Source organism: Dendropsophus ebraccatus, chromosome 4 (assembly GCF_027789765.1).
Source record: "Dendropsophus ebraccatus isolate aDenEbr1 chromosome 4, aDenEbr1.pat, whole genome shotgun sequence".
NCBI lineage: Eukaryota > Metazoa > Chordata > Amphibia > Anura > Hylidae > Dendropsophus > Dendropsophus ebraccatus.
In genome coordinates this window covers 44,561,793-44,581,867 of record NC_091457.1, presented here as the reverse complement: position 1 = coordinate 44,581,867, position 20,075 = coordinate 44,561,793, and the positions used below count along the sequence as shown (strand labels likewise).

Genomic DNA, 20,075 nt, shown 5'->3' with positions numbered 1-20,075 from the left:
CCACTGCTTGTATGTAGTGATAGGGGCCTTCCAGGACCTCTGCTCGTAGCAGAAGCTCTCAGCGAGTTTTTTTGCTGCAAGTCGGTATGTGTGAAGGCACCCTTATAATAATAACTTGTGGAGCAGGTCTGAGTTAGCACCAAAGTCTGTGTAGTGTCAGCTGTAAACCCATGAGCTAGGATCATGTGCGTGAGGAATCTAGGCGATGGAGGGCAGCATAGGGGTGCAAAATGCTTATAGCAAAGTAAATATATTCCAAACGTAGAAAAGAGAGCTTGCACTCACCCAAAAAGTAGCTGCAAATCAATCCATTTATTCAGTCTTGGCAGACGTGAGTGGGGAGGGGAAGTGAAAGCAGAGGCGTCCTGATGGCTACAGACTGTTTCCCTCAGGCCGGAAGATGCGTGGTTAGCCACGGGAAACAGTCTGTAGCCATCAGGACGTCTCTGCTTTCACTTCCTCTCCCCACTCACGTCTGCCAAGACTGAATAAATGGATTGATTTGCAGCTACTTTTTGGGTGAGTGCAAGCTCTCTTTTCTACGTTTGGAATACCCTTATAATAATGTCACCCGAGGTGCAACACTAAAGCCTGCTTTTAGCACATTAGTTGTATTTTCAGACTGAATTAAAAAGTTTCACACTATAAAACTAGAGGCTTCCCTTCAAGAAGGAGTACATCATCTGTAGACTGCTGTTTCTGGGTCCTTGCCCTTCCTCAGTACAGAGTGGTTGGTGCATTTAATGGGTAATATAAAATATTTTTCACTTCTAAAGGAAAAATTATTTCATACTAGAAACAAGCTTTTAAAGTTTTTAAAAATTTGGTTTGCAACAGTTGTTTAGCTGTTTTGGTGCAATACTTACCTGTCCGTGCTCCTCCCTCTGTGTCTCCTGTGTCTTCAGCCACCACCAGCCAGATGAGACTGTTCTGCAACCAGTGAATGGCTGAGCAGGCTGTCCCTCTTGTCTGGAGAGGGCCGCCTGCTCAGCCAATCACTGGCTGCCGCACGGCTGTAGACGGTAGTGGCTGAGGACACCGGAGACACAGAGGAGGACACCCCACTGGGCCTTCTGAGGAAAAAGCATTACCCACCTTAGTTGCATCCAAGGTATCTCTCTAGCAACTTATAATCTGCTTTGTACTGCTGAGGTGCAAAAACCTTGAAGCATTTGTAACCCGCGCTTTTCAGAGAGTAGTCCTGTTCTCCCATTGACTCACTCTCTTTCTCTATTCAATCAAGTTCCTGGGAGTCTGGTTCAGAAAGAAAGGAACAATTATCCTGGCAAGATTTCTGTGGATATGCAACAACAGGTACTGCCCAAGGTCTCCTTTTGTGCAGGCCCTGTTGGGAACCTTCGAAAATTAACTCAGAAACTCTGTTCTCAGGAGCTACCTGTTGTGCTGTTTTGTAATGTTTAGACTTTTTCCTGGAGATCATACTGTTGAGTCTATACATGCTGGAATATAGCTTGCTGAAATCACATGGTTATTATGTGGGAAAAGGTGCCCATCCAGGACTGCAGTAGGCTGGTTCACACTTGCTCAGAAACCATTGCATCCTGGACAGTCCAGAGGTTGACGAAAAAGAGGATTAAAGCGACTCTGTACCCACAATCTGACCCCCCCAAACCGCTTGTACCTTTGTATAGCTGCTTTTAATCCAAGATCTGTCCTGGGGTCCGTTCGGCAGGTGATGCAGTTATTGTCCTAAAAAACAACTTTTAAATTGGCAGCCCTGTGCCCAACGTCCGTGGCCTAGATTGCGTATGTATTAGGCTGGCACACCCTCTCTGTACCTCCTCCCCGCCCTCCTCATCATTAGGAATGCTCCAGGCAGATTATCTCCTATTCATCAGCTGTGTGAATACTGAATATGGGCTGAATCGTTAAGGCACCTGTGCAATGTTCAGACAGGAAAAAAAGTTCTAGTGGCATTCCTAATGATGAAGAGGATGGGGAGGAGGGACGGAGGGGTGGTGCAAGGTTAGGGCACAGATACTCTAAGCCCCGGCCGTTGGGCATGGGGCTGCAAGTTTAAAAGTTGTTTTTTAGGACAATAACTGCATCACCTGCCGAACGGACCCCAGGACAGATCTTAGATTAAAAGCAGCTATCGGAAGGTACAAGTGGTTTGGGGGGGGGGGTCAGATTGTGGGTACAGAGTTGCTTAAATCCCCCTCTCCTTCCCCCACATCCCTTGTCATGTCTGTCTCTCAATAAAGCTTACTTGTGATCAGTAGTGGATTATAATAGGGGCGTTCTGGGCGGCAGCCTGGGGCCCTGAGCTCCTGGGGGGGCCATGACCACCCAAAAAGACTTATACTTTCAGTGGTGCACTGTCTCCTGGCTACACTTCCGCCATGATTGGAAAAAAAAATCACAGTTTTTTTATGGCAATTTTGCACAAATCAGGACATCATGACATTATCTGTCCTGTACTATGAACGCCAGGCTAGTGCTGCCATAGTTACAGTGGGGTGGGGGGCCCAGGCTTGGTGAACAGCCCGGGGCCTATGGTAAAGTTAATCCTCCCCTGCTTGTGATTCCCCTTGGTTTTCTCTCTTTTCCACTTCCCTATCCCTTATCACTTGTTGATTGACATGTAGAACTTTGTTAGAATGTTGTTATAGTGCGGAGTATAATGTATATAGTAGGCTTCTAGCCTTGGCTGTATGTTGTAGTCCTGGGTTACTAAAGTACACGCTATATCTTTTTTTCTGTAATTCTGACGTTCTGTTCATGAACAAGGCAGAAAAGAATGAACCCACCATGCATGAAGCTGTCCTATAGGACATGGAATTGTGGGGAAGATTAGGGAACAAGAAAAATAGACGTAGTCAATACATTTTGATCCGTAGGCAATGCTGTTCTGGTGTATTCAATGTATGGTGTTATCCCGGAGCAACTTCACAATTGAGGCTGCGGACCCCTCTCTGGTACCTCACTTTTTTTTTGGAAGGATTATCTGCCAATAGCAACACAGAGTGAATCCTGGACACAGATAAGGGACTGGGGAGGGAAATATCCTTCTAACATGTTTATAGTAGAAGTATAATTTATCATGAGCGCAACGCATCCTGATCATGTTTTGTTATGATTTGCGACAGGACGTTAAACAGAGGGTCAGAACAATGCTTAAAAAAACCCAAAAATTTAAAAACAAGATAAATGTACACAGCATCGTCCTCAGGGAACCCAGCAGAGGTTTACGGAGAAACCTCAACCACTCACAGATGGAGTGGAACTGAGTGCAACATAGACAAATAACATCTAATATTTAAGACATATGAGTGCAGCAGGACATTGGAGAGAATCCATCATGTCCAGAAATTCTCTAAAAGCTAGTTTTGCATTTAAAGGGAAAGTATCAGTGGGTTAGAAGTATCTAACCTGCTGATATCTCCCTATAAGGGTACAGGGCAGAAAGGATGAAGGTAATTTTCTTGCCTTCATCCTCGGCAACATTTCCGTGATAGGAGAAGTTTAATCCCTATGCTAATAAGTGATTTTGGTGCACTGGGGGCAGGACTATCGCATCAAAATGACTTATTAGTATAGGGATTAAACTCCTAATATTACTGAAATGGCGCATAGGATATGGGTAAGTGCCCCTTATATGCCCCTATAGTGCCTTGAAACTTCTTATTTCTAGGGATAATAAGAAAGTTACCTAAAAGCAAATATTAAAATAAATGACCTCATACTCATGCATTTAACCTTCCCACTGTTCCTATAGTGTTAATGTCATGTACAATACATCATTCATGTGATGTTGTAGCCAATCACTAGCCTTGGTGCTCTCATGCTGTACGTGAAAACATCACTGCAGTATGTGATTCGCTCCAGCAGTCATGTGAATGATGCACATGACAGCATCACAATTACATTTCCTGCTCCTAGGCAACTTTCTTAAAATGTCAGACAACCCCCTTAACCCTTTAAGGACGTGGCCCATTTTCGTTTTTACGTTTTCGGTTTTTCCTCCTTGTGTTTAAAAGGTCATAGCACTTGCATTTTTCCACCTAGAAACCCACATGACCCCTTATTTTTTGCGTCACTAATTTTACTTTGCAATTACAGGCTGAATTTTTGCATAAAGTACACTGCGAAACCAGAAAAAAATTCAAAGTGTGGTGAAATTGAAAAAAAAAACGCATTTCTTTTATTTGGGGGAAATGTGTTTTTACGCCATTCGCCCTGGGGTAAAACTGACTTGTTATGCATGTTCCTCAAGTTGTTACGATTAAAACGATATATAACATGTATAACTTATATTGTATCGGATGGCCTGTAAAAAATTCAAACCGTTGTTAACCAATATACGTTCCTTAAAATCGCTCCATTCCCAGGCTTATAGCGCTTTTATCCTTTGGTCTATGGGGCTGTGCGAGGTGTCATTTTTTGCGCCATGATGTGATCTTTCTATCGGTACCTTGATTGCCCATATACGTCTTTTTGATCGCTTTTTATTACATTTTTTCTGGATTTGATGCGACCAAAAATGCGCAATTTTGCACTTTGGGATTTTTGTAGCGCTGACGCCGTTTACCGTACGAGATCAGGAATGTGATTAATTAATAGTTCGGGCGATTATGTGTGCGGCGATACCAAACATGTTTATTTATTTATTTATTTGTTTACTTTTATTTAAAACCTGGGAAAAGGGGGGTGATTCAGACTTTTATTAGGGGAGGGGGCTTTTTACTATTAACAACACTTTATTTTTTTTTTTTACACATATACTAGAAGCCCCCCTAGGGGACTTCTAGTATATACACTTGGATCTCTCATTGAGATCTCTGCAGCATAGATATGCTGCAGAGATCCATGAGATCGGCACTCGTTTGCTTTCGGCTGCTGCAGCCGAAAACGAACGAGTGCCGAGCCGAGGACGGCGCCATTTTGGACGCGTCCCCGGCCGGCATCAGTAACGGAGATCGCTCCTCCGGGACAAGGTCCCAGAGGAGCGATCTCCCCCACTAGACCCCAGGGAAACGTTGCCTCCGGTAATCGGAGGCAGCTGTCAACTTTGACAGCTGCCTCCGATTAGCTAATTAGCGGGCACGGCGATCAGACCGTGCCCGCTAATAGCAGCGGTCCCGGGCTACTCGCGGCACCCGGGATCGCGGCACTTCAAAGCGGGGCCGCCGCGCGGCCCCGCTTTGAAGTGCAAGTGCGGACATATGACGTACCGGTAAGTTATATGTCCTTAAGAGGTTAAAGGACAACTCTGACCAAAAACAATTTTTTTCATATGTTATTACATAAGCAAAGTTAGCCAAATTCCTAATATACCCTAATTACAGGAAATGCAATATAATACTATTTCCGTCAAATTAGAAGATCAGGCAGGCTTCGATTTCTCTAAAAAACTGTGATGTCACGAATCAGGTGTAATTCATGTGGAGTGTCCAGCAGGGGGTGCAGTATATGTAAAAATTACATGTAATGGCCATTCCTGTGCTTTTCTGCACAAAATTCTGCTAGTGTTTGGGGGGCTTTGGGGGATGATTGCACTTTGAGTTTTGTCAGGACAGGGGGGCAGGTAGCTGAATTTTGGCCATTACATGTAATTTTTACATATACTGCCACTGCGCCACTACAACATAGTGACCTTACATAGCTTTTAAATGTTAGTATTCCTAAAACATACAGTTTATATTAGATTGTATAAGCTATAGGTTTACCATTTCCGGCACATATGATACAAGAGCGACTATAAGGCCATGTGTTGTCATACATGTCCAGTGTATATATGACTGGTCTGCAATACTAGTAATCCCAATGAACTTGATGTTTTCCAAGTCCTGGCTTTCTTTCTTCAGTTATAGATAATGAGATCCTTTTATTGCTTTTTTTCTAAAGACATCTGCAGAAAATTCTCAACATACTTACCCAGAGATACAGCACCCATTTTGTCTGCCTGTCTGGATACCATCATACAAACAAAGTTTTGTATTGTGTCTGTGTGTGTGATTAGGGTGTGCAAAGCCGGAAGCCCGAAAATAGGTTTAGTTAAAAGCCTCTTGTGTGGACACTGCGTGATCCACACACTGAGAGTAAGGACTGGGCTGGAGTTCATTTTACCAGTTGAGTGTGGAAGTTATGGGGTCTGCAACAAGTACAAAGGATAATGCCTGGAGCAACGGACTGCTGATTTGTTCCAGATGTGTTCCCAAGCAAACAAATAGTAAAAAGTGATCATGGAAGTAAGTGCAGAGAGAGGGGGAGGGGATGCCTTCTCTCTCTACCATAACAAACCTTACAGCCAAGTGCAGATAGTGTCTGAGCCCCTGAGACCTTGTAGAACATCGTTACATTATAGGATATGAAATGACCAATAAGGCACATTTTTGTATATCTGCTTTAGGGACCACATTCATTTTTTTTTAAAGGTTTAGGTAATTTAGGATGACCTCAGATCACGTTATTTCTGTGTAACACATATGGGCAGGGCTCTTTTCTAGTGTTGCTAACCCACAACATATGCTAAACTTAGATGACAAATGTATACATATAGCCCCTAAAAATCGGACGTTATCAAAATAACCAAAATGGTGCAGCCATAATAACTGGATTGAGTAGACAGTTTTTCCTAGATATCTAAATGCCTTATGGTAGGACCAGGTGGTGCAATCTGCAGATTATGTTATAAGGGTTTGGTAAGCACCATGACATATGATATAAAATAAGGTGTAAAAACTGCAAAATTTACCCTTTACACCTGTGTAGAGAAGTCATAATGCAAAAAGGGGGTGACAGTGTCACTTTAAAGGGGTTATACAGGTTTAAAAAACAAAACAAAACAGCTACTTTCTTTCAAAAACAGCACCACCCCTGTCCTCAGGTTGTGTGTGGTATTACAATTAAACTCCATTAACGTTGATGGAACTGAGTTGCAAAACCACATCTATACTGGAGACAGGAGAAGTGCTTTTTCTGGAAATAGGCAGACATGTTTTTCTTCAGCCATGACTAAAGGTTATGTTCATACACAAATGCACCAAATCGGAGCTGTCGGCGCTATTCCAGGTGTGGGCAGCGTCCAGGTAAGAGCCAGGGGGACCGCGGGGATCTGCGCGGGGGGCAGCCCATAGAAGATAGTGGCGGTCTGTTGTCGCTGCTCCTATTATGCAGAGCGCCGGCAGCATATTACTGCTATTTTGAGCGTTCATTTTTCAAAATGTTGAAAGACAACGATTAGCTGATGGTTGTCTTCTAACACACAAGACGAATATCGCTCGTAAAGGCCAAATACGGCAGATAATGGCTTCATATAAAATGGGCTTAAGGGTATACCTCAATGGATTTTTTATAGTGCAAACATACCGTTAAGGTGATCACCCAAGTATAAGTACTAGTATTAGAACATAATAATAATCCAGGCTAAAATGGCGATGGCGGTATATAAATTGAAACAAATAATAGCATCAAAACTGATAATAAACCATAGTAAATGACTAATGACCTTAAACTAACCTTCGATTTTTCCGAAGTCTATTTAGCAATAAGTAAGCAAACTCCTCCTCAGCCAAAATCTGTACTCTTTAACCCCTTTCGTATCTCTCCGGGAGGTTACGTCCTAGACTGAGTGTTACAGATACTTGTTTATGTTTAGTACCGGAAAGTTTAGAACACAAGTCCTGAGGCTTTTCCAGGAGATATACACAGTCACACACATGCAGTTTCTTAATAAACACTACATAGAAGCACACACTTGCGCAGAACAGATAGAGACACACGCAATCTTGGCACATCAGAGAGTGTGACATCTGGGAGCGGATAGAGAGATCTGCATCTGGCAAAGCTTTCTATCCGTTCCCAGATGTCACTGTGGGGCCACTTCCTTCTTACTATGATGTGAGGGGCTCCTATCCCATCAAATTCATCAGCAGCAGAGCAGAGAGGGAGAAAGTGAGTCAAAGGAGGGAGAGCTATAGAGAGAGAGGAGGATGGAGAGTTTTCGAAGGTGATAGCTTGGGATGGGACTCTGCTAGGGACACGCATTAGGGAAAAAAAGAGGCAAGAAGAAAGCAGAGATCTAAAGAGAGATAGAAGAAAGAGAGAAGGCGGGTGAGAGAGGGACACAGAGTTAGGGAACAGATGATCAGGGGACAAGAAAGGGGTAGAACATGTCAATGAAGCTCAAGCACAAAGCAGAAATTCTGTAGGTTAAAAAAAGAGTGGCCGGACAGGAAAGAAGTTTTTATTTGGCGTAAAGGTGACAGAGATACAATAGAGAGCAGAGAGAGAGCGAAAGGAGATCCCACTCACTATTGGTCACTGCTGGATTTGGGGCTGGTTCGAGAGCTCATCATGATCCCATTTTGGATGAGGGTGTCCTGCATACTCCTCCTAACTGCTGGAAGAGAAGGGAGAATTTACAACGGGAGAAAGAAGCCGCCAGCGCTGACAGCACAGAGGTATATTGACACAGCAACTGTGATTACATCCTGCATTACATCAGGATGGTGCTTACACTGCACTAGACACACATACATGGCTGTGATGGAGAACATCATGACACGTCTGCCTCTATTATAATACACTGAATTACACACAGAAAACCCACATTACAATATGATGAGCAGTAAGTCTTCCTTCATGTGACTATCTGCAAGTGGTTGACTGTGTTATGGGGGCACTATGGCTGGCGCTGCTATGGGACAGTCTGGCTGCCACTGGCCCAGAATCATCAATCTGCCTGAAAGCAAAACTGTCTGATTTTGCCCATAGCAACCAATCACAGCTCAGCTTTCATCTCTTACCGCGCTCTGGTATAATGAAAGCTGTGCTCAGATCGGTTGCTATGGGCAACACCAGACAATTTTGCTTTCAGGCAAATTGATAATCTGGGCCAATGTTTCTGATATTCGTATAAGGCAGTCCTGCTGGCATTATTTTAGGGGCACCATTATTGTCACCATTTGCCACCATAGTACTAAGGACTATGTTATGGGCCACTGTTATATTGACACTGTGGATAGGGATAAGCTCCATTGTAAATGTTAGCACTGTGCCGTAGTATACTGTACTCTCACTGTAGGAAGGGAAGCTGTAGTTGCAGTGTTATAAGGGTTTGGTAAATGGGGTGTCCTTGCTGTGTGTGTTTTGTGGTACCATATCTGGCACTGGGCACTCTGGTTGGCAATGCTACAGGCCACTGTGAGGAGCAATGTACTTGCATTGTTATGGGTGCACACTAGACCATGGGAGTTATCTAGCTGGGATCTTGTTAGAACTACAATGGCTGCAATGTTATGAAGGTACTTTGGCTGACTGCTATGGCATCATTGTGTATATCACCGGTTGGCACTTTTACAGGAAACTATAGTTGACTTTGCTTTAACACTGTGGCTGAGAATACTATAGGGGTATTGATGGAGAAACTGCTGCAAAGTAAAAGATGCAGTGCCTGTAATGTTATGGGACACCTTGCTACTGGTATGGGCACCTATGGTTGGCCTTGTAATTGGGCATTGTAGCTGACACAATTATGGCTGCCTTTGTGACTAGTTTCATTGTTGAAACTATTCACAAAAAGTGCAGCCTATTCCATATAAACAAGGGGGGAGATTTATCAAACATTTTGTAAAGTGAAACTGGCTCAGTTGCCCCTAGCAACCAATCCGATTCCACCTTTCATTTTCCAAAGAGTCTGTGAGGAATGAAAGGTGGAATCTGATTGGTTGCTAGGGGCAACTGAGACAGTTTCACTTTACACCATGTTTGATAAATCTCCCCCATGCTTTGTATGTCTGTAACCCCTGGGTATCTATGGATACGACTATGCCGAGGCGGTAAATTCTGATCCAATTGGGCTTGCACACAATACCAACCTGGCCTGCTTGTATCCATGGATACCCAAACTTCTAGCAGCGGAATAATTTTTTTTTTTTACTAATTGGTTCAGTGTGCTTCATAACGCTTTAAGAAAGGTAATTGCTGTCATATTCACCACACATTTCCATGTGATATTTCTTTCTTCAGCTTCAGAATAGCTCAGTTTCAACCCCAAACATTAAAACATTACATGGTCAATAAACCAGCAAGTGCTTTTCTCACAGTGAAGTCTGTATGCTGGGAACTTTTTTCATGTTCTCAGTTCATTGTTGGGCACTGTGGCTTGCACTGTTATGATGGCACTGTGGCTGAATATCCCTATACTGAATCACTTCTCTATCTCCAATAGTTGTCTAATAGCAATGGATGGATGAAATCATACCTTGTAGCTATATACAGTGTGGATGAAGCCTTAAATAATAGAACACCGATATATACATATATAATACGATAGGTGCATAAATACATCCAGGGCACAGTACAATGAGTCAGTGGTTGGCACTGTTGCCTTACTGCTTTAGAATCCTAGATCAAATCTTACCAAAATCAACATCTGCCTAGGGTGGTATGTGCTCACCATGTTTTCATAAGTTTCTTTTGTTTACTACGATTTCCTCCCACACTCCAAAAGCGTACAGGTTCATGTGGAATTGATTGTAGGCCCAAGTGGGGATAGGGATTGATCAGGCTGCATTCACATCATAATTATACCCTTTCATTGGGTTCTATGTCGACAATTTGTCAAAACGGGAAGCTGAGAGAAAGCCTCACTTGTCCATTCACTTTAATAAGCCAAACAAAATGTTGTGGTGCTATAAAAATAAATAGTGTAGATACTATACTAAATACAGGCCTATATATACAACTTTGTGTGGAGAATATGGGCAAGTATAGCACGATGTCACAGACCTTGCACTACAGGCAAGGTCTGTAGCATGAGATGCCCATCTGTAGATGCTCCCTGAAGGTAGAAAGAACAGTACTTGGATGTTGGATGGATCTAGAGATGACACAGCTTTAGGGGTAATCTTTCTTGTTGAAGAGAACCCTTGGTAAATAGAAAGTTTTATTGTCAGGCAATGCTTCATGGGCTGAATGTGTGCAAATAAGTTCTTCTCTTAAAAAAAGAAAACCATCTTATACAAAGCAAACCTCTGTAGATAGCAGCTTAGGAAGGGGAGGCCTACTGATTCTAATTTGCAAATCTTTTACCTATGGAATATTGCCTGAAAACAAATCTCTATACAACATTCCATTGTCTGAGCCACATACAGGAAAAAACCTATAAAGGCCTAGTAGAAAAACACTATTCCTAGTGCATGCTGCATATTTAAAAAACTGCAATGGACCCTTTGACTGGTCATTTGAGCTTCATTTGGAAGGTCAGTCTTGAGTAGGTTAAGAATACGTTTCGGTGGGTAGGCTGAAGTAGACACATGCATGACTCTAGCACACGTACGGTGGTCTTAAATAAAGCTTCCATACCATGCACCCTGCAGGATTTATGAAGAGGCGCATACCTCTTAGTAAATCTGGCAGAGCAGGTGTAGATTTGTGCCATCTTTATGCCTGTTTGCAGGCATAAACCATAAAAAGTCTGATGCGAGAAGAGGCCACCCATCGAGCAAGTGGAGTGAACGCCAAGGAAAATTTTTGTGCAAAGCGAGTTGTTTGTGCAAAAATCTGAAGCTTTCCCCTGGCATATGCCAAGGCGCACAATAATAAATTTCCCCCATGGTTTCTGCACAGTCCTCATTCAATTCAGGTGTAGACTGCTCAGCTTAGTCCACGGCTTTGGTAAGAAAAGACTGCAAACAAGGGTACAGACTGACAATGTGGGAAAGGCATGCAGGCAAAACCATGGTGGCCAATGACTGCAGTATTTTGCCTGTAAAAATGTATTTCTCATAATAAAGGCCCTATTATCAACCTTACTTCGCCGATTACCAACCGCTCAGGCTGATAATCATTCAGTGTGATGGCAAATGTTGAAAGGCATTGATCAGCCGGCGACATACATGAGTTGAAAGATCATTTTGGAAGTTCATGATGTTCAAAGCGATGGTCTGCAGCGTGTCCCTCCGTGTAATAGGCTGTTCAATGGGCTGCCCAAATGATCTAAGGATCAATCAGACGGCCCCTTCTGTTGCTTCCTAAGCTGACAGGAGGGCACTAGCTTCCCCAGTGCATCAGGCTGGGGAAGTGTTGTCTGGGTATAGGAGGCAATAAAGCTACAAGAGCCTTGTGTAGGGAATCTGGTCATTTTGTTGTACAGTTAAGTTTATCTATAGGTGAGGACACCTTATTTTGTTTAGTTAGAGCTTTGATATTCAGGCATTTAGTTTCTGTTCAGTTGCATGTTTTATTTTCAAAAGGACTTAAAACTTACCTGCAGCATAGTACTAACTAAAGCTAGGATTGGTCTTTTATACCCATGAATCTGTGTAAGTGGAATTGCCAAGCACACCCCAAATGCAGATCATGTATTTAATGTATGACGATCGGTTATGAAAAGTTGAGGTGAATTAATTATTTTTTTATTATTATTAATATAGCATTATTTATATACTGTAGCTATCATACATTGCGAAGTGCAGCATATGGGACAGCCGCTACAATCAATTGCCTTTTAATGAATCAGCCGATGTCTGAGGCCACAAGATTATCAAATTCCCCTGTGTGTCTTGTTGCTGTGCTCTTGCGTCTTGTAATATTGTATGACCTGTAATATAAAGTGCCACAGAAGTGATTTTGAGCCACAGCATGCACGCCTCTTCCCTCCCACACCCTCTCTTTTTTGACTGACTAATGAACATGTGCGTCAGGGGCGGACACAGACTCCAGAGGGCCCCTGTGGCAAAAATGTATTTGGGCCCCCATAACCTATTTGTTTCTCCACCTTTCTGCCTTAAAGTCGCACACAAATGTATGCCCAGGAGGGCTCTACAGCGCAGCACAGATGCCAGGGCCCACTAAAGGACTTTACTGTAGTCTGTGCAGGCTCCAGTGTGGGACTGAGGTACCTGTGGCCAACCAATAGAACTGATCATGGGGGGCACCCAAATAAAGAACCCATCAGAAGCGACATGCATACCTGGTCCCATCTTGGACTGATGTATCTGTGACCACAACTCCCAGTATAACAATAACTACAACTCTCAGAATGCCTTACACTTATGAAGCTCTCTGAGAATGCTGAGAGTTGTAGTTTCTAAGAGGACAGCCCCTTAAATTGTCTACTCATTTGTACTTCAAATCCCAGCACATTCTGAGGACTGCAGACTGCAGTAAATGCTGGAAGTTGTAGTGTTTGCAGCTGTTGTACTTGGAGGGTCCTGGGTGCATTGTACACTGAATGCTGTGTGGGGAATAAGAGTATATACAGCTCAGAGTGTGGAGGTGACTCCAGAACAGCCCTAATAGGGGATAGAACAAATGGGCCCTTAATCACTGCTAGGGCACAGGTGTAATACATGTACTGTATGTGGCTGCACAGGTGGGATACATGTACTGTATGTGGCTGCACAGGTGGGAGACATGTACTGTATGTGGCTGCACAGGTGGCATACATGTACTGTATGTGGCTGCATAGGTGGGATACGTGTACTGTATGTGGCTGCACAGGTGGGATACATGTACTGTATGTGGCTGCACAGGTGGGATACATGTACTGTATGTGGCTGCACAGGTGGGATACATGTACTGTATGTGGCTGCACAGGTGGGGTACATGTACTGTCTGTGGCTGCTTAGGGGGAGATAAAAGAGAAAAACAACCATGCTGCAGGGGGGGAGGGGAACACAGTTATTGGCAAAAAAGGCATAAACTTACAGCATCAGAGGGTGGGGGGCTCTGTGATTTCTCTTACACAGTCCACCCTCTATCTTACAACTTCCAGCAGCCTGACAGACACACTGACAATAATCACTCACTGTCAGAGCTGCTGCTGTTGCGCCTGTTAACAGTCCCATCTCTGGCAGCCATAACTCTGCAGGATCCTTCCAGCCCCTGTCATCACATGCTCTCTCTCCTCTCCTCCTCACACAAGGTATGCCAGACAGTGGAGTATAGGAGGGGGAGGGGCTGTCAGCAACAGCAGCGAAGAGAGAGAAAAACCAGCCTCAGCCTGGCACAGCATCCAGTGACACTGTAACCCCCTTTGTGCATTCTGACATCTCTACAAAGGTGTAATGTGTAAATTTAGCATTTTTCATACCTTATTTCATATCATACGTCATGGTGTTTGTTCAAGTAAAAAGTGTCCTTTTATCAACTGCAGATTGGGCGTATCCTCGCGGCATTAGCCCCACTTATCCTCGCCCACAATGGCACCGTTGGCCCCGCCCCTCGCCGGCCATTGGAACAGGCTGGCCGAAAGGTCTAGACCCCACCCCCTTTACGTCAGCCAACCAATGGGCGTCAAGGGGCGGGACCAACTGTGCAGTTGTGGGCGGGGCTAAGTGGCGCTAATGCTGTGAGGCCATGTCCACTTAATACAATCTGCAGATGATAAAAGATGACTTTTTACTTGAACAAACACCATGACGTATGATATAAAATAAGGTATGAAAAACGCTAAATTTACCCTTTACACCTGTGTAGAGATGTCAAAATGCACAAAGGGGGTGACAGTGTCACTTTAAGGCCCTATTCCACCAACAGATCTGACGACAGATTATCTGCCAAAGATTTAAAGCCAAACCCAGGAGTGGATTTGAAAAGAGGAGAAATCTCAGTCTTTTCTTTATGACCTGTTCTCTGTTTATAGTCTGTTCCTGGTTTTGGCTTCAAATCTGTTGGTGTAATAGGGCCTTAAGTGATCCCCACAGGAGCAGGAGGCCCACACTTCCCGGGTGCTGATACCGCCTGAGGGCCCACTACATACATGTGCCATGCTGAGCTGACACTTTAGAGTCTTAGCCTGGCAGGCCCTCTATCAGATTGGACCCCTGTGCAGCTGAACAGGCTGCACAAGTGATATGTCCTCCTCCGTGGTGCGTTTACACAAAGAGATTTATCTTACAGATTTTTTTAAGCCAAAGCCAGGAATGGATCTGAAAAGAGGAGAAATCTTAGTCTTTTCTTTATGACCTGTTCTCTGTTTATAGTCTGTTCTTGGCTTTGGCTTAACAAATCTGTCAGATAAATCTTTCTGTGCAAACGCGCCCTAAAGGCCCTATTACACGGAACGATTATTGGCCGTATTTGGCCGTTACAGACCATAATCGTCCCGTGTAATAGATGGCAACGATCAGCCAACATGAACAATGTTGGCTGATCGTCGCTGTTGTTTGTCTTTCAACATGTTGAAAGACAAACGACTGTGATAGCAGTGAGCTGCTGCTGTCGCTCTATGGAGTAGAAGTGGCGGCAACAGACCACCGCTATCCTCTAAAGCCTTTGCTATGAGTACCAAGAGCTTGTACCACCCTGTTCATGCTGTCCAATCATGATAATTTTTTTCAGACTGAAGTTGCCACCAGGAACAAGCTCCACCTTTCATACAGTTCCCCTGTGCTGACCTTCTAATACAGGGGTGTCAAACTCAAATACACAGTGGGCCAAAATTCAAAAATTGGACAAAGTCGCAGGCCAATCTTGATATTTAATGAAAAGTGCATGTGGCATTCCTGGCACTGCCTATCCTAAAGTAATTTGTCCCCACATGGTAGTTAACCATTATATCCCTCAAGTAGGTAATCCCATAATTGTACCCCATGTAGTAGCCCCCCCCCCCCCAATAGTGCCCCACATACTAGCCAGGCCTACTATTAGAGCCCCACATAGTAGCCAGCCCTCCCAATAGTGACCCATATAGTAGCCAGCACACCTAATAGTGCCCTATATAGTAGCCAGCCCCCCCAATAGTGTCCCATATAGTAGCCAGCCCTCCCAATAGTGTCATACATAGTAGCCAGCCCCCAATAGTGCCTTTCATAGTAGCCACCCCCCACAATAGTGTCTTATATAGTATCCAGCCCTCCCAATAGTGTCATACATAGTAGCCAGCCCCCAATAGTGTCTTACGAGATCATACTATGGGCGGTGTGAGCGGCCATCCGGACCACTCATATTATAATCTGCTGCAAAGTAAAGAGGGCCAGATTTAACACAGCAATGGAAAAGCATGGCGGGCCAAAAATAATGGCACCACGGGCCAGATTTGAGCCGCAGGCCAGAGTTTGACATGACTGTTCTAATACATCACTGCCTTTTTTCTTTATTGCCAGTTTTGTACTCTGGTTAACTGAATGGGAACAAAATAAGGAGCCCTCTTATTTAAAATCCATATGTCCCAAGTAGGCAACAATGGAATAATGCAGCTAGATTCACATTCCCAAAACTTTTATCTCCTTTTTGTCAACAGATTACTTTATGTACTTTTTTTGGTGTGTTACACTGTATTTTCTTCCTGTATCCTGGGCAGAGCTTAGAGGGCTAGTACATAAATATAGAACACCACCATTAACAATGAACCTAGGTCTTCATCCATACCACCAGTATTTGAATGATAACCAAAAATAATTTTGTGCCATTTAATAATATGATATATCTTTTTTGACAATAATTTTTTTCCATTATTCTGCAGAATGCGTTCTGGACCACACATCTGTTTCTCAGGTATAGGCAGTGGATGTTGTCCCGGTTGGACTGTTTCACCAGGCACTGGACTATGCCTACAGCGTAAGTCTTCTGCAGTCTTTTAGGTATAAGCTTGACAGTACTCTTTGTATGTTAGAAGATTTGTTTATTACTCTCCTTAAAGGGAAACTATCAGCAGGTTAGAAGCATCTAACCTGCTATGCCCACATAGCACACTGGAGACTGAGGATGAAGGTAAATTTCTTAGCTTCATCCCCTGTGCCATTTTCGTGTTCTTTGTAATGTAATCCATATGCTAATGAGGTAGTTTGGTGCTCTGGGGCAGGACTACCACCCTCGGTGTACCAATTCGCGGCAGCGAGGCCACCTCCTTTAAAATATTAAATTTGGTATTTGGTAATTAGGTATAGAATTTATTAGATTTTTTTAAATGACCATGCTATAAGTAACACTTTGAACATGACTAATCTTTGTCGTTTAGCTCTGTGCAGTTACGGCTGTGGAAGTGGGTTCTGTATCGCCCCCAATATGTGTTCCTGCAGAGATGGCCATCAAGGCATCACCTGTACTGGTAATGATGTGTATTACTTATACCCAAGTGTCTTCCAGGGCTGGCCTTAGGGGTGTGCGACCAGTGCCACTGCACAGGGCACCTCACTCCAGTAAACAAAGGGGGGCGCTGGGGCCGGCTGCTGTGCTGACCCTGTTAAGTAGAAGCATGAGGAAAAGCTAGATCCATTAGGGCAAAGCTGGTCTGCCTCCATGGATCTAGCTTTGATAGCAGGGCAGTATAAGCAGTAGGGCTGTCAGGGCGCTGCTGCCTTTCACAGTTCATTAATATTCATTAAAGATGGGGTCCTTTGCAGGGTAGCAGGGCTGCTCTTTGCCTGAACTAAGATCCAGGGGCCTGTCCCTCCCCTGCAGTCTCTGCGCACAGGTCGTTATTACCTCACAGGCTGGGAACAAACAGGCTTAGCTGTCTTCCTGTTAGCTGGTGCCCCCCCCACACACACAGAACAGGCAGCAAGATTCAGAGAGCATCAGCAGGGCCCCCTCCTCTCTCCTGACCCCCCTTCCCCTGCAGTGACCCCTCCGGTATACAGCTCTGCAGTCGGGTGAGGAGGGGGAGGGGCTGCACGGTCCAGGCTGGAAGAAGAGAAGATGTGAAGATCCCCTGGAGTTCCCTGTCCTGGATAAAAAGTCAGCCTGTGAGAGTGCATATCTGTGCAATGTCTGTGTGTTGGTGCATGTGTGTCATCATGTGTCTGTGAGTGTTAGTACTATAGATGTGTGTGTATATTTATATGTAATCTGCATATGTTATATCTGTGTAATTTTTGTGTGTTTGCATACTTGTGCATCTATGTAATATGTGTGTGCACCCATCTATTGTGTATTTATGTAATGTGTCTAGTATGTTAGTATGATTGGCTGTATATACTGTATGTAAAGTCTATTGTGTGTGCATATTTGTGTGTCTCTAATATGCCTTTGTGTGGGTGTATACAATGGTGGAATATTTGTGCAGTTTCAGTGTCAGCCCAGGCTTTGGTGGGTTCGTCGGACACCTTGTTGTAGCTCACTTTGGGACTTCAGAGCTACATGCCCCAGATCCAAGCCTCCCCATGCACATACGTACTCATGACTTTGGTATTGTAGAGCCCGGTCAGCTTTCAGACACCACCCCACCAAAGACTTGTCCCCTTCCCCCTTCCCCCTCCCAATCCCCCCCCCTCGTAAATAAACACAGAGTCACCGTTTGGAAAATTTATGGCCACAGCAGCCAATATTTATTAACAATTAACAACGAATAATAGAATAAAAATTTGCAATAAAAAACCATAATTAACTACTAAAACTCTTAGAGGAGGTCCTTGAAGCTACACAAGGTCTGACGCCCACTTAACTAATCGTAATAGTTTTTCTTGTTATTGCCTCCAGTTGCCCCGCCCAACTCGGAGACACCATCCACCTGTGGCTATCATGCCACCCATTGCTCTCTGGTGCTACACCCCAGTGAGAGCCCAAAATTTGCGCCAGACCACCAGAACTGATTCCGACTATTGAGGAGGAGGGTCATACCCCACGATGATCCCCCCGTCCCCCCACCAATTTGACTTCCAACCCCAAGGACCTCCCCCGCCGCGGCTGCAATGACACCCTAACTCCGCCACCACCCCGACTGCTGAGGCCCAGCCCACAGACCCGCTACCCACACCCAACACCAACCAAAAAAGAGAGGAGGGGATTGCCGCTTACAGGGAGGGAGGGTGGGACTGCTCGCTGTCCTGGCGCCGAATGCCGCCCGCCCGCGCTTACGCCGCCCACGTCACTCCTCCCCCCATTACGGCCTACGTGCAGGACCGCCTACAAACCCTGTCATGCGGGCCTGCACGTACGCCTGCGGCTCCGCTCCGGCCCTCCTCTTGGCCCAGCGCAGTCCTCTGGCGTTTTTTCTCCTAGCTCCCTGGCGTGACAGCACTCCTGTGCTGGGGAGCTGGGAGAATGAAGGGACGCTGGGGGACTGTGCAGGGCCAAGTGAGTATGTGTATTGGGAGGGGGGGCCTACAAGATTTATGGGACCCCATCATTTTTATTTTTATGGGCCCCCATGAATCCTAGCTACTTCCCTGGCTCTCTGATTAGCCTCCGGGGACCAGAGCTTAGGGAAAAGAAAGTATCTGCTGGGGAGTGTGAGTATTTTTGTATTTCTCTTTTTATGGGGGACACTGCATGGGTGGGTGGAATTCACTCTATGGGGATGCTGCACAAGGGGGGGCTATATATGAGGATGCTGCATATGAGGGGGCTATTTATGGGGATGCTGCACATAAGGGGGCTATATAACAGAGAGTTTACAGAGTAGTCTATACTGTATAGGAAAACTGGAACAAGGAGCCTAAACTATTTCTCTGGCAAATTCTGGAGAAAGACTTTATAGCGAGGAGAAAAAGAAAAAAGAAGACGTCAGAGTCACTGGATGCAACTGCACTCTGTTTTAGGGTCTGTAGAGGTAGTGATAGTGGTCATGGTGTGGCGGCATTACGTAGTGGTATCATTGGTAATGTTCAGCTGTAGTATGGAGGCAATATGTATTCACTGTGTAGTGGTAATAGTTTTGGCAACAATATTATAACTATGTATTTATTGGGATTGGGGGTACTTGAGGGGGGGAGGGGGGGCGCTGAAAGCAAATTTCGCACAGGGCGCCATCTACCCTAAGGCCGGCCCTGGTGTCTTCTATCTATCCAGTATGCAGTCCAGGAAGTCTAAAGTATTGTCTCATTTCAGATCATTATACCAGTGAACATGAACGAGAGCTGGAAGATAAAGGTGTGTGTCACTAGGGTTGGACTGTAAACTACTGTAATCAAGGATAAGCAGATGACAACTATGTATTGTCTACATTGTGCAATGCAGCCATTCTTCTATCTTTGTAGATGTCAAGGACACAAAGTGCAGGGAAGTAGCCCTCCCCATTATGAGTGCACATTTGGTAATCCTGAATATTCATGAGGTCCCACTACCTTTGCTGACTTGCCTTGGCTTAGGGTGCTAGATGGTAACATCAAGTGGGCTCTGATGTTTCTACTGGGGACACTGCAGTACAGGTTAAATAACTTGAT

At 44.6% G+C, this 20,075-nt stretch overlaps 1 protein-coding gene across 7 annotated transcripts in view; it reads left to right on the top strand.

The window, feature by feature from the left end:
- Positions 1 to 7,917: 7,917 nt before the first annotated feature.
- Positions 7,918 to 20,075, top strand: part of VWCE (von Willebrand factor C and EGF domains) — a 79,770-nt gene continuing 67,612 nt past the window's right edge. For 6 of the 7 annotated variants that reach the window (XM_069965737.1, XM_069965735.1, XM_069965742.1 and 3 more), the window contains exons 1-4: positions 7,918 to 8,426; positions 16,436 to 16,530; positions 16,931 to 17,020; positions 19,741 to 19,782. In XM_069965737.1, coding sequence (XP_069821838.1) covers positions 8,320 to 8,426; positions 16,436 to 16,530; positions 16,931 to 17,020; positions 19,741 to 19,782 — 334 coding nt within the window. In that variant the 5' untranslated portion in view covers positions 7,918 to 8,319. Of the gene's footprint in view, positions 8,427 to 12,337; positions 12,367 to 16,435; positions 16,531 to 16,930; positions 17,021 to 19,740; positions 19,783 to 20,075 lie in introns of those variants that run through there. The other variant, XM_069965736.1, reaches the window with a different exon arrangement.